Source organism: Lepisma saccharinum, chromosome 13, assembly GCF_977018435.1.
Source record: "Lepisma saccharinum chromosome 13, izLepSacc3.1, whole genome shotgun sequence".
Classification (NCBI taxonomy): domain Eukaryota; kingdom Metazoa; phylum Arthropoda; class Insecta; order Zygentoma; family Lepismatidae; genus Lepisma; species Lepisma saccharinum.
Genome location: NC_139241.1, coordinates 5,190,105 through 5,204,455, shown reverse-complemented (window position 1 = coordinate 5,204,455; position 14,351 = coordinate 5,190,105). Strand labels below are relative to the sequence as shown.

At 36.9% G+C, this 14,351-nt stretch overlaps 1 protein-coding gene across 2 annotated transcripts in view; it reads left to right on the top strand.

Moving 5' to 3' along the window:
- LOC145997156 (uncharacterized) overlaps positions 1 to 13,192 on the top strand; it is a 33,759-nt gene extending 20,567 nt beyond the window's left edge. For both annotated transcript variants that reach the window (XM_083133824.1, XM_083133823.1), the window contains one exon: positions 11,028 to 13,192. In XM_083133824.1, coding sequence (XP_082989950.1) covers positions 11,028 to 12,960 — 1,933 coding nt within the window. In that variant the 3' untranslated portion in view covers positions 12,961 to 13,192. The remainder of the gene's footprint in view (positions 1 to 11,027) is intronic.
- The last annotated feature ends 1,159 nt before the right edge of the window (positions 13,193 to 14,351 follow it).

The following is a 14,351-nucleotide window of genomic DNA, read 5'->3' as shown; positions in this document are numbered from 1 at the left end:
TGTAACAAGAAATACTGAAAATGATCTAAAAGCCAAAAAGGGACCGAGAAATGCAAAAAATAATGTTTTCTGCTTCTAGCTGAAGAAAAACAGACTGATATCAGGTTTAGCATTGTTTTGAAGGCTCAGAAAAGATGATTCTTCTTCAACTTCCGAGCCCTAGTCAGCATATTCATTGTTTGACCAAATACTTTCTGTTGGAATACAACAATAATTTAGGTATTTTTCGATCCATATTGATTAATGTCCTTATTGCTTTTCAAAGAATAATAAAAATAAATACTTAGATTGAATGGTAAGTATAATCAAGGATATGTTGTGTAAATTAGTTTGAAAATAATTGCAGACTTTTCGCATGAAGCATGTCTAGCTTGAGTGGAAAGTTGGTGCTTTGAAATAAATATCATCTCTGAATTGTATACCTTACTGCCAGAAAGAAAAGAAACAAATACATTGAGCTGCTGACAACCATCGTCCAATTCCACACCGAATTAATTTTTTCGAACATTCTGAAACAAAATTATTCGACTTACTAAACTTCATACTCAATATATCTGAATGCCATAGTTACAAAAACAAATAAAAAGAAAAATATTTTTTCTTTGGAGAGTTCAGGATTTGAACCCGTAACCCTTAGTTCCTAGGATAAGAAATATCTCTGACGTGAGTACTTTACCAATACTCTACAATATCGCTTGTAGCAGCAAATGCCTTGAAACATGTTTAGGATTGTGAAAACTACCACTTTTCTATGCGACGAACACATTTTCGCTGCAATTTGGCAGAACTATTAATTTTCGATTATTGCACAGTACTTTGCAAGGTGTTGTAATATTTTACTTGCATAAACTATTCATAGTTATGCCTTTTGTGTTCAAACTTGACAGCTATTTCCTCCAGGTGGGCTATGAGCGAGTGCAGTGTTTCCAACCTCACAACAGTTTCTCTGACTCCAAATTGAACATGCCGAATCACTAGTATTCTCTTACATTATTCCTCATACTTTCGTTTTCCATTTTGTTCCCTATTAATATGTTGAGTGAATGTAGTTTCTGACTTCATGTTATGAACAACAATGTAAATTGTTCATCACATGTTTTCTCGCCTAGTAGAGTAACCTTCTGTATAGTTGGCTACTCTGATGGTTCTCAAGAGCTATTTTGCTATATTAGCGATTTTTGGACTTTGAAATCTTTCAGGGTGGTCAGGTAACATTTGGAATAGTGTACAATATTAATTTTATGATCAAACTTTGTCCCTAACTTAAATTATTTTCTTGAAAAAAGCATGTAAAATAAATAAAATATAATAATTATTCATTTCAAGTCACTAACTGTTTTGAATTGTAAAATAAATAAATAAGAGTTGTGCTGCATAGTTCATGTTGTGAACCATATAGAACAACCTCCCCAAGGAAGTAAGTAATAATGATAATGGAATAAAACTGGTTTATTTTTATTAGCTTATAACACTCATTGATGAACATTAACCATCATAACCATTATTTTCACTGCTTAAGTTTTTAATATAAGTCTTATCTCCTCCATTATACAAAAATTTATGGAGACACCCATGTTCATACATGACATTGTTGGCTTATAAGACAGTGTTTTAGTAACTTGTACTTTGACATACATTTCACAGATCAAGTTCTTTGTCCTCATAGTTTATCATTCATATGGCCTCAACATGCAAATTACACCCAAGCAAGTTGTCTCTTTTCATTCATGAGCACATTAAGAAATATCTTATTTTGGTATCTGGTACTTGTATTTGTACATAATGGTAAAATGCACCAAGTATTAACTTTGGACTGCTGTTGTAACCCACAACATGGAAACCTGTAGTTTCAACACAATGCAACAGGATAATTTCTCTGTAATGTTAACTCTACGGAGAAAACCGTGGTAAAGCTCTGACAGAACATTATCTTTGTGGTAACTACCACTTCCTATTCTAGTAATTATGTATATTTTCCATTTGCAACACAATCTCATAGCAAACACAGACATGCGGCCTAATAGCAAATGCAGCCTTACGAAACACAGACATGGCCAAATACCAAGCAGACAAGCCAAACCATGTCACATGGTGCAGGTGTGAATTGTGTGCAACGCTCGGCTCAAAAATTAGGAAGCCAATTTTTTGCCTAAAAATCAACACACAAAAACGTGGAAAATTTCTGTGGCTATTTATTTATTTATTTGCAACTTTGTTTACATGGCAAAGTTAAGGCATTAATGCCTTCTCCTCCGCTGAACGTTTAATTACAGTGGTCATTGATTTTCTTTACAAATAATTATATACAATTAAAGAATGAAAGAGATAAATGAGAAATAAAGTAATAAAAGAGTGAAAGTAATACAGTTTGCATGCGAGGACTTTTACCATTAATTACAGTGACCATTATTTTTAATTAATACAATGAAAAATATGACTGAAGAGTCAAATTAAAAATAAAAGCAATACAGTTTCTACATGGACACACATGCACTCACACACAAATACCTACAGAGAAAGCAAATTTCTTGAGCTAAAAATCTTAAACATTATTTTCTGGCAATTCAATCTAGGTGCAATTGTTCAACATGTATGATCTTAAATATCCTTTTAATATTACAATTGATAAAGATGCTTGAATTTCGGGGCCAGTCTGTTCCAATGTCCAGAAGAGGTAATGGTAAATGAAATGGTGTAGAAGTTTTAGATCTGTGGAGAGGAATGGATAACAGATTTTTCACATGATCTGGTGTTGCAGCAATGAAAGTCAGAAAGATGTTAAAACTGCCTGGAGGGATATTTTGGTTCATTTATTTGTAGCGTTTTCTACAGTAGGACAAGGTTGTGGTAAATTTTTTTTGTCACTTAATTTCAGCCACTCGACCTTCGCATAACATTGCATCAAAGTTGGAAATATTTTATGTCAAAAATGAAGCGAATATAGGTGTTCTGGATTCACTGCAGGCGTTTAGCTTGCTTGTAATTAACGTTCAAATAATCAGTGTCAAAGTAATCAATTATAGGGAAAACAAGAGATTGGACAAGCTTGATTTTTATACATTCGGGGAGGAAGTTTTTAAGCCAGTAGAGAGACTGTAGTGCACCAAAAGCTGTTTTACACATGGAGTTTACATGTTTTCTCCAGGTATGATGATGATTGAACGTAATTCCCAGATTTTGACCGTGAACTTAGGGAGATTTAATTCAGACTTTTGGGGAACCTACGGGCTTGCACTGTTTTTTTGTAGGGGTGACATGCAAGCCGTGATCTACCGACCACTCGTTAATTTTGTTCAGGTCGTTGTTTACACATTTGATTGCATACAATATTTCGCAAGGAGGGAAAGAAAAATGGAAGCGAATTTACAATACCGGACCCCTCCCCGATTTTTGTAATATTTTGCATACTCACTAATTAAGGCCTCCTAATCACGAATTTGAAGTTAAAATTTGGGGGTCACGTGTAGAAATTGCAAAATAAGCGAAATTGAGTGGTCCGTGATCGGAACAGAAACCCTGGATTTCTCCATGAAAACAATGTTTATTGCAATATTTTACGTTTTAGAACAAAATTAATAGGTTCCTGATATTACTACGACCTCAAATTTTAACTATGCTTGCCTAACCTAACCTTACCATGAATGGTTTGGTGCTATCTGTGAATGGTTTGTGGGGCTACCCGTGCATGGTTCTACGACCCTAAATTTTAACTGTGTTTGCCTAACCTTACCGAGAATGGTTTGTCGGGCTATCCGTAAATAGTTTGTGGGCCATTGCGATCACGGACCGATAAGAAATGTTAGTTTCGTAGCACTACAATGGCAAAATTTCCTCACCGAAGTTGCCATTTTCGTAACCTGCAATTGAATGCTGGATGCATTGTTGCCAAACTTACCTCTAATCAAAGCAGTCCACATGCCACATCCTCTTCTCCCTTGTGATTGTCACTATCGTCTTCTTCTTAGTTATCCTCGCAGCATTTCTGTGTGGGATCGTAGAGCTTACCGGCTAGCCAAAAAAATTCTAAGGTACGGTCTGATCCTAACTGAAGGCACCTCTTGAGAACATATATTTTGCAAGGTATCCAGAGAAAATAATTTTTTTGTTCCACTAGAATTTAGTCTCTAGCCTGCCTCCATGTCGACTCGATGCTGTTTGTGTGAGCACCAGTCTCCTCATCCATGAAGATGACACTATGGTTTACTTTAAGATGCTGGTAACCCTTCTCCTAAAGGTGATCGATCATATGCTTTCCAACAGTCTGAAATAATCGTCGTCCCCGGCAGAATCCATTCCTTTATGATAGATATTAAAGTTTCGGCTTTCCTTTTCTCGACCGGTACAAGAAAGCACCGTCTGGTTCCTCTCTCAATACCTCCGAAAATGCATTGTCCCTCAACACGGTGACCGCGATGGTACTTCCTTTTCCCAAACTTTGATTCGTCAATCTCGACAACTTTTTGTAAAATAAATGTTCTAGAACCTCACGACAGAAGAAAGCCCAGTCAACACCAGTCTTGTACGAAATTGCAACTTCATCACAAATCATATTTAAAGCACATTTCATACCCAAAGTCTCACGAAAATACACACCTGTAACAGGGATAACTTAGACGTAGCTAAGAAAGTTCCTTTTTAAAGGACACCGAATAATTACATCGCTGCGGTTTTTTCTTTCTGTAAACTACAGTTTTCTTGCACTTCCATTAGTACTTATCAATAAACGCACTGTCCTTGCTCAAGTTTAGAATGTGCTGGCGTGGACACATGTAATCCATAAGCTTGTTAATTAGCCCACGTCCATCCTCCTCCATACTCCACCTAATGATCTGTACAACATCAACAACTTTTTTACTGTTCTCTTCCGCCATTTTTACACGATCCATGCTCTCCAAGTATGAAAGCAACAGTGGCGCAACGCTGTAGAGAGCGTAACTGATTGTGAACGTCAATTGTTCATATCAACAAACATGGTATACGGAGAATGATTGCAAAAATTGAGAAGCTTATTTTACAACTTCTACACATTAATGAAGAATTTCTACATGTCACCCCCAGATGTTAACCTCAGATAATTCATCGGGAATACGTATTTCGTGAGTATAAGGAGTAGGATAGAAATTACGGAAGGGTCCGGTATTGTAAATTCTTACCGAAAAATGTAATTCAAAGTCATCAGCATAGATGTGTTACCAACAGGAGGTCGTTTATATATAGGGTAAACTGGAGGGGGTCCAGTACCTTGAGGGACGTCACAGGGGATGATTTTCCAGGATGATCTTCGATATGCACGTCCTTGCATATAAGAAGGGACCCAGTTAACCATAGAGTTTGAAAATCTGAATAGGGATCATAGTTTCGCGAGTAGAATTTAGTGGTCATTTGTTTTGAAATCTTTAGTAAAGTTGAGAAGAACAAGGATTGTAAGTTGTATATTGTCCATAGCTATCCTTATGTCATCGGTTACGTTGACGAGAGCCGTACATAAGCTGTGGTTGCTACGGAACCCAGATTGAAAGTGTTCTACTAGGTTTATTTCGTGCTAGGAAGTCACGAGTTCGACTACTAATAAGATGCTTTAGGGCCTTAGACAGAGCTCTGAAGATGCTGATTGGTCTACAACATCGAGGAGTACCTGCCTCAGTACCTGGATGAACAATTTCCTGGGGGCATGGATTGGTCGACGTGGACCCGTTGAATGGCCTCCCCGATCACCAGACCTAACGCCAATGGACTTCTTTCTACCTTTGGGGCTACGTTAAGGCTATGGTATATGGTGTGAAAATTCGTGATCTTCCTCATCTGGGACAATGTATCATGGCTGCCTTTGAGAAAATTTCACCAGATACCTTGCTCGGTGTCCACAGACATTGGGAGAATCATCTGCACACGTGCATTGCCCAACACGGACAACATGTGGAGCACATTCTGTAACAGGTAAACATCACTTTCAGTTGCCAATAACTTTTCACTAAATGAAGTTACATGAAATCTGATTTCATGATTTGACATCCTGAAGAAATTGTAGGCTATGGTCATGTATCACATGACCCACCTATCATTTGAAATAAAAAAGTTGAATTCAAGATGGTCGCCGTCCACGTGACATACTCCAAAAACGTGTCCCCCTAGGCCTGTTATGTATCGCCCATATCAAATTCCATAAAAATACATCACTGCGGATTTTACAAGGGGTGGTAAGGGACTTCTGATACACCCTGTAGACTTTAGTGTATTTAGTGGAAATGTCCATTGGGAAGGTAGTTGTCAAGCAAGCAACTTTATGAAATTCATATTTAATGTCGTCAGAGATGCCAAGGTCGAATCCCAGCCTGGGAACATGTTGTTGTTTGTGAGTGTTCCATCATCAATTTCATATCATGACATCTTCATTATTAGGAGATTTGTGGCAGCCAAAGTGTTAAATTTCTCATTGTGTAAATTTGTATTTGTGAACTCCCCAATAAGAGTTTCATGAAAACAATATCAATGTTCAGTAGCTAGTTTCTTGATTTCTGTTTTCCCTTTCCTTTCCACATCTGTTATTCACATATAGTTTTACTTCTCCTCTACGATTTGGAATTTCTTTAGAAATGGTCTCACCCCATATGACTTTGAAATTTAATTATCGAAATTCATTTGATCTCGAAAATATGTGCTTCCTGACATTAAAAATTTGAAAATTCATATTGCAGAAATGTGTTATCTGATTACTTGGTGAACCACAAGTATTCATGTTATTCACATTTCCCCATATCTTACACATGTAGTTCACGCTCCTGGGGAAAAAAGCATATTGTGGAAATGAGAGGGATTTTGGGGTCGGGGGTTAGAGCATAATCCGACCAAACACCAAATAATTTGAAAAGGAAGTGTGTTGGTCAGGTGACGATCTACAGTTGAATCTCTCTGGAAAACTCAATATGCTGACCATGGCAGAAATTTATTTTATTATAAAACAAACTAAACGTAACGTTTAAACCTTCTAGCAAGGTCTTCTTCAGACTCTGCACCAAGTACAAACGTAACAAGGTACAAAACAGGATGATATGTATACACAAAAATAACTCCCCTCCAGACTAATAAAAAGTTGTTGTGGAACATTCTAGCAGGTGGCTTTCCCTTGTCAACTGTACTTTCACCATTCCAGTTCATTGTCTTCTTCACTTCTCTATTTCCTTGGCCTCGTTCCATTTTCTCACCAGTATTCTCTTCTCCCTTCCTATCTGCTTAGCCTCATCCCACTCTTATGTCATGTCCTGTTTCTCTCGTGTGTTTAAATATCGCATTTCTCTCTCTCTTTAGTTGTACATCAATTCCTATGTTGTTTCAACCTGTCTTTCAGCCTCTTTTTCGTTTCTCCTATGTACACACTCTTGACATTCTTTACATTTCACTTCGTAGATAATCCCTTCCTCTTCTTTTTTTTCTTGTTTGCATTCTTCCCTATTCTTAAGTGGGCCTCCCCGATGGCGCAGTGGTAGTGTCGTCGCCTTGTAATCAAGGGGTCCCGGGTTCGATACCCGGTGGAGGCACAAGTGGTTTGGATCCCACTTTAAACTGTAGGTCCAGTCCCGGTTAGCCTTACTGTGCATAAAGTGGACTTAAAACAACAAATCACCCTATTCTTAAGATGCTTCCCCCTTCCTGTAAGTTTTAATGCCCGCTTTCCTAAGCACTTTGCATATCTTTTCTGTGGTCTTCCCCATACTCCTTATTCCAAACCTCCTCTTTTTCTTTCTCTTCCAATTCTCCCCTGCCACTTTTCTTCCTTCTGTTTATGTCCAGTGTACCCTCCTCCTCATAGCCATTCTTTTCCAGCTGATTCCATAGGCTATTTATTTTGCCTTCTTTTTCACATTATTTCGTGCATATCGTGGAAACAAGGCTTAATGGTGTTATAATTGGACATTTTCCGAGGCTGGTGAGGAAAATGAACAACTGGAAGGACTTGAAGAGGAAAGAAATAGACAAACACGAACAAGAGAAGTTTCTGAGAAAATGTTTGGAGATAGGCACAGCACCTAAAGGATTAAAAATATGTAAGAAGGGAGTGGTTTGCAACACCAGGAGATGGAAGATATTGGTTCAGAAAATGGAAAAAGGACTGGTATGGAATGATATAAGGGCAAGAAGAAAGGAGATAAAAATAATAAAGGAGGACCTGACAAGAATTGAAGAATCTATTGAAGATGGTCTCACCATTTTTACGAGAGAATATATATTTTACGAAATGAAAAGCTGGCAGGAGAAGTTTAGAGAGAAAATAAAAATAAAGAAGAAGAATGGAGAGGGACTGGGATGGAGAGAAGAGGAGGATACCAGAAGAAAAGTTGTGGTAATAGGGAATGTAGACCTATCAAAAGAAGAGGTTGCTTTTTAAAACTAGGAAGAGGTTTCAAAGTTAAAGAAAAATGTAGATTATGAAGAAGTTATATATGACGTTGAAGAAGCAGTGCTCCATATAAAATAAGAACCAGAAAGAGACAAGATTAGAAGAAGAACAGCAGCCATACTGAAGAAAGAAATGGAAAAACAATGAAAAGTAGATAATTTGAGTCAAAAAGAAAGGGAAGGAATGAAGAAAATCAAGACAAGAAGTGATGTGGTGATAGAGCAGGCAGATAAGAGAGGATCAATTGTGGTGATGGAAAGAAAATGGTACGAGAGGAAGTATGAAGACCTAAAAGAGAAAGGGTCATACAAGACTGTAGGAGGAGAGGATTCAAGAAGTGCATAAAGGAGACAGAAAGACTACCAAGTTTGAAAGGCTTTCCAAAGATACACAAAGAGGAGATAAAGTTGAGACCAGTAATGGACTGCAGAATCAATATTTTGGAACCCTTGGAAAAGGAATTAAAGAAAGTTATTGAAGTGTTAGTAACACAGCAAGAAAGCAGAGCAGTTAAGAACAGTGAACAAGTAGTGAACCTCATGAAAGGACTTAAGTTGAATGAGATGAAGACGGCAATGTTTAACTTAGACGTGAAAAGTATGTTCCCGAGCATCAAGAGGGGAGACATTTTGGACATGGTTAAAAAGAGAATGGGACAATAAATTATAGGAGAATGGGATAGTGAAAGGGTAGTGAAGGCGCTGGAAACCATTTGGAATACCGGTTACAGTATAACGGGGGATAAAATAATGTTAATGGGTGAAGGACAATATAGGTTGTAGCCTAAGCCCAGCATTGGCTGAATTGGTTATGAATGAATGGGAAAAGAAAGTGTTAAAAAAAACGAGGTGACAAAATAATTCTGTTTTGCAGATATATGGACGATTGTTTTGGCATATAGAAGGGAACGAAGAGGCAGCTCGACATTTTTGCCAAAGAAATAGAAGATGAAAGAGGGATATTATTGGAACTCGAAATAGAAGATGAAGACAAGATAAACTACCTAGATATATTGATGAAAAGGAAGAGAGGACAAGAAATTGAATCAGAAGAAGTGTGCAGCAGGGATATTCTGCCACAAAAGAAGTGATGTGAGGTGACAAAAAGAAATTTCATAAAGAATATGCAGAACAGAATCAGGAAAATATGCACGAAAGAATGTGAAAAAGAAGGCAAAATAAATAGGCTATGGAAACAGCTGGAAAAGAATGGCTATGAGGAGGATAGACTGAACATAAGCAGAAGAAGGTAGAAAAGTGGCAGGGGAGAATTGGAAGAGAAAGAAAAAGAGAGGAGGTTTGGAATAAGGAGTATGGGGAAGACCACAGAAAAGATATGCAAAGTGCTTAGGAAAGCGGGCATTAAAACTTACAGGATGGGGGGGGAGCATCTTAAGAATAGGGAAGAATGCAAACAAGAAAATAGAGAAGAGGAAGGGATTATCTACGAAGTGAAATGTAAAGAATGTCAAGAGTGTGTACATAGGAGAAACGAAAAAGAGGCTGAAAGGTTGAAACAACATAGGAATAATGTACGACTTAAGAGAGAAATGCAATATTTAAACACACGAGAGAAACAGGACATGACATAGAGTGGGATGAGGCTAAGCAGATAGGAAGGGAGAAGAGTGTACTAGTGAGAAAATGGAAGGAGGCCAAGGAAATAGAGAAGAAAGGTGAAGAAGACACAATGAACTGGAATGGGGGACTGAAGATAAACAAAGAATGGAGGAACTTGTTAGAAATAGTGGAAAGGACAAGAGAGAAAGAGGAGAGGAGAAGGAAGAAGAATGAAGTAAAAAGAGCGTGAGATAGAGAGTCCAACCACATTACAGATGGAAGGAAATGTTTGTCTTTTTGAGGTGAAAGTACAGTTGGCAAGGGAAAGCCACCTGCTAGAATGTTCCAGAACAACTTTCTAATAGTCTGGAGAGGAGTTGTTTTTGTGTATATATATCGTCCTGTTTTGTAGCTTCTTACATTTGTACTTGGTGCAGAGTCTGAAGAAGACTTTGCTAGAAGGTTGAAACGTTACGTTTAGTTTATGTTTTATAATAAAATAAATTTCTGCCTTGGTCAGCATATTGAGTTTTTCATATCATGGAATCAAGGCTTAATGGTGTTATAACTCTCTGGAAAGATATGTCTGAATAAGTGTGTTAAAGTTGTTGTTTTTTTTTTTTCGCGAAAGGGGATTTGAAAGAATCTAGTCGTCTCACGAATAAGGATATTCACCAAGCTAAAGATACCTTCACAGTAATTCAGTGGCAGTTGGTTAGAACTCTTCACATGCTGGATGTAGAGAGATTCAGTAATTGAAGATTCGTTTGAAATAATGTGTCAGAAAAAACAAACTCCACTCAACTACTTACAGCTGGGTCATCTCGAATTATATAGATGACCCAGAGTATACGCAATGGCCGTAGAAGGGTACAGCAAGAAGAGATCTGCTATGAACTAGAAGTAAATGTAAAAAAAAAATATTTCTGTTCTGTGTGTAAGTGATTTTTACATGCAAATATTTACATACAATTACATACTTTTGTTCAAGGGTAAATAAAATCGTGTATTGGCTCTCTGTTGTAATGATGACATCTACTTGGCAATGTATTCACCATATGTATTTGTTTCAGGGCTGAAGGAATAAATTTAATATTACCTGATTTGACCAGAAATTGTGAGGATCTGTCGGAAATCATATGTGCTGATGGAATTGTTGGTGGAGATCTTCAAACTCAACATGGTATTGGAAACATGTCAATGTGTTACAATGAAAAATTATTGAGTAAATCAGTTGCTTCAATTAAACACAAGTACAAGAATATCATCAATCGCAAAGAAAAGTATAACATTAAACTTAGTGTCAAGGAAAGAATTTATCCTTTCAATTGTGCTCATTGTGGAAAGTCATTTACAAAGAAAGTGCACTTAAAGTACCATATGAAAACTCATGATGAATTAATTTTCATACAATTTAACCAATTCAAAAAAAATGTTATCCAACAGAAGAAAGAAGAGTTAAGCTGTGGAGGAAATTATCCACGCGAGAAACCTCAGCGCAAAAATACATCTATTAAACGTGAAGCCTGTAAAAAACATTTCAGAATCCAGGAGAGGATTCGTCTATACGGATGCTCTCAGTGCAATGAGAAATTTATGCAAGGACGAAACTTGAAAACTAATTTGAGAAATCATGAGGAAATTCGTCCATATAACTGCCTCAAGTGCAATAAGACCTTTGCTTACGGCAAAAACTTGAAAAGAAATTTGAGAATTCACGAAGGACTTCGTCCATACAAATGTTCTCAGTGCAATAAGAGATTTATGGAAAATGACAATTTAAAAAGTCATTTGAGAATTCATGAAGGAACTCATCCGTATGAATGCCCCCACTGCAATAAGAATTTTATGCAAAGTAGTACCTTGAAAAATCATTTATTAAGAGTTCACAAGGGACCTCGTCCATACGAATGCCATCAGTGCAATAAGAGATTTACAGCAAGTAACAGTTTAAAAAAACATATGAGAAAACACGAAGGAGTTCATCCATTCGAATGCCCTCAGTGTAATAAGAGATTTACGGCAAGCAAAATCTTGAAAGGCCATTTGAGAATCCATGAGGGAATTTATCCTTACGAATGTTCTCAGTGCAACAAGAAATTTATTAAACGAGGTAACTTGAAAAGCCATTTAAGAAGCCACGAGGGACTTCGTCCATATGAATGTTCTCAATGCAATAAGAAATTTACGGCAAGTAACAGTTTAAAAAGGCATTTGAGAACCCATGAAGGAATTCGTCCTCGTCCATACGAATGCCCCCAGTGCAATAAGAGATTTATGGAAAATGGTATCTTGAAAAGGCATTTGAGAATCCACAAAGGGATTCATCCATACGAATGCCCCCAGTGTAAAAAGAGATTCATTGAAAGTGCATACTTGAAAAACCATTTAAGAAAACACGAGGGAGTTCGTCCATACGAATGCCCTCAGTGCAAGAAAAGATTTATGCAAAGTAGTATCTTGAAATACCATTTGAGAACCCACGAAGGAATTCGTCCTCGTCCGTACGCATGTCCCCAGTGCAATAAGAGATTTATGGAAAATGGGAATTTAAAAAGGCATTTGAGAACCCACGAAGGAGTTCGTCCGTTCGAATGCACTCAGTGCAATAAGAGATTTACTGAAAGTTGGAGATTAAAAAGGCATTTGAGAACTCACGAAGGGATTCGTCGGTACGAATGCCCCGAGTGCAATGAGAGATTTACTGGAAGTGGGAGATTAAAAATTCATTTGAGAACCCATGAAGGAATTCGTCCGTACGAATGTCCCCAGTGCAATAAGAGATTTATGGCAAGTGCGATATTAAAAAGGCATTTGAGAACCCATGAAGGAGTTCGTCCCTACGAATGCCCTCAGTGCAATAAGAGATTTACTGAAAGTTGGAGATTAAAAATTCATTTGAGAACCCACGAAGGAATTCGTCCGTACCAATGCCCCCAGTGCAATAAGAGATTTACGGCAAGTGGGAATTTAAAAAGGCATTTGAGAACCCATGAAGGAATTTGAGCGTACGTATGCCCCCAGTCCAATTAGAGATTTACTGCAAGTGGGAAATTAAAAAGGCATTTGAGAAATCACGAAAGGATTCGTCAGTACGAATGCCCCCAGTGCAATAGATTTTCGTACAGTGGAAACTTGAAAAAGCATTTGAAAGCCCACTAGGGAATTCGTCCATACAGGTGCCTTGAGACAACATTTTCATCTGTATTTATGCAAAATATATATATATTTCTATAGGTGTGAGTAATGTGATAATAAAATTTGTTTTGTAATTATCTTAAATTCTATATTCGATTAATAAAATGAAAACTCCTACATGTTATCTAATTATTTACGGAAACGAAAATTTGGGAAATTGTTTCACATTCTGCTTGCAGTATTTTACTGGTGTCTCAGATTACATTCAAACTAATATTTACAGAATACATCAACATCACACTTGAGTTTATAAAATCCCATACATCTTTCCTTTGAAACGAAAATGGTTATATTTGTTACGGCAGATCGTGTCTATTTATTTCTTTTCATGCCAACCACACTGCCACCTATTTGTAAAATGTGAACTTGTTAATTTTTTCTCTGTGTGCGGCTTCAATTTCTGATCTTTCAAAATTACCAATAAGGTCAACTGTCGATTTTGTTGTCACTCTTGTTCATTGACAAATTTGAAGGTCTCGATACAGAAGGCTTAAGAGATTCACAGAAAGTTTCATTATGAAAAACGACTAAAGTAAAAAGTGAACTTTCACAACAGAACTGGTGATAGGCGTGCACTAAATAGGCAATATTTATAAACTGTTATATTGACATTTCGTTGAATGGCTTAAGTCAAAAAGAAATATTGATAATTGACGCCTGAATTCGCCCATTTGTACCATTGAAATAAACAGGAGAAAAGTTTTTTTTTCAAAATGCATACGTCCATTTATAATTGGGAATATTTGAAAATATTTTAAGCGTAACTTAAAAATAAGTGTCTTTATTCACTTGGACGGTCGGCTGTGCAAATGCAATCAGGTTAAAATGGAGTCGAAAAATGTCCATAACAATATGTCTTTAAATATATACTTAATCTATGTTCAATTATTGAAGACTTTAGAGTGAAATTCGTGAATGCCAATATAGAAATTTCAAGAATACATTTAACATTTAGGTGATAAATATTATTTGAAAATTACCTTTTCACATTAAGAAAACATTCGGTACAAATAAATAATTATTGAGTAAAATATTGGAAAAGAAGTAGCATTTCAAAGGGGAATTTGCTCATACGACGGTGCTGTATGTAGAAAGATGCATTTGTTGGAATTTCTAAAAGTCAGTGGAAACTCTTATGGTAATCGAAAATTGAATCGTAGCTTTCCTGGCGAGGTGATTTGAACAAGTGTTTTCGGTGT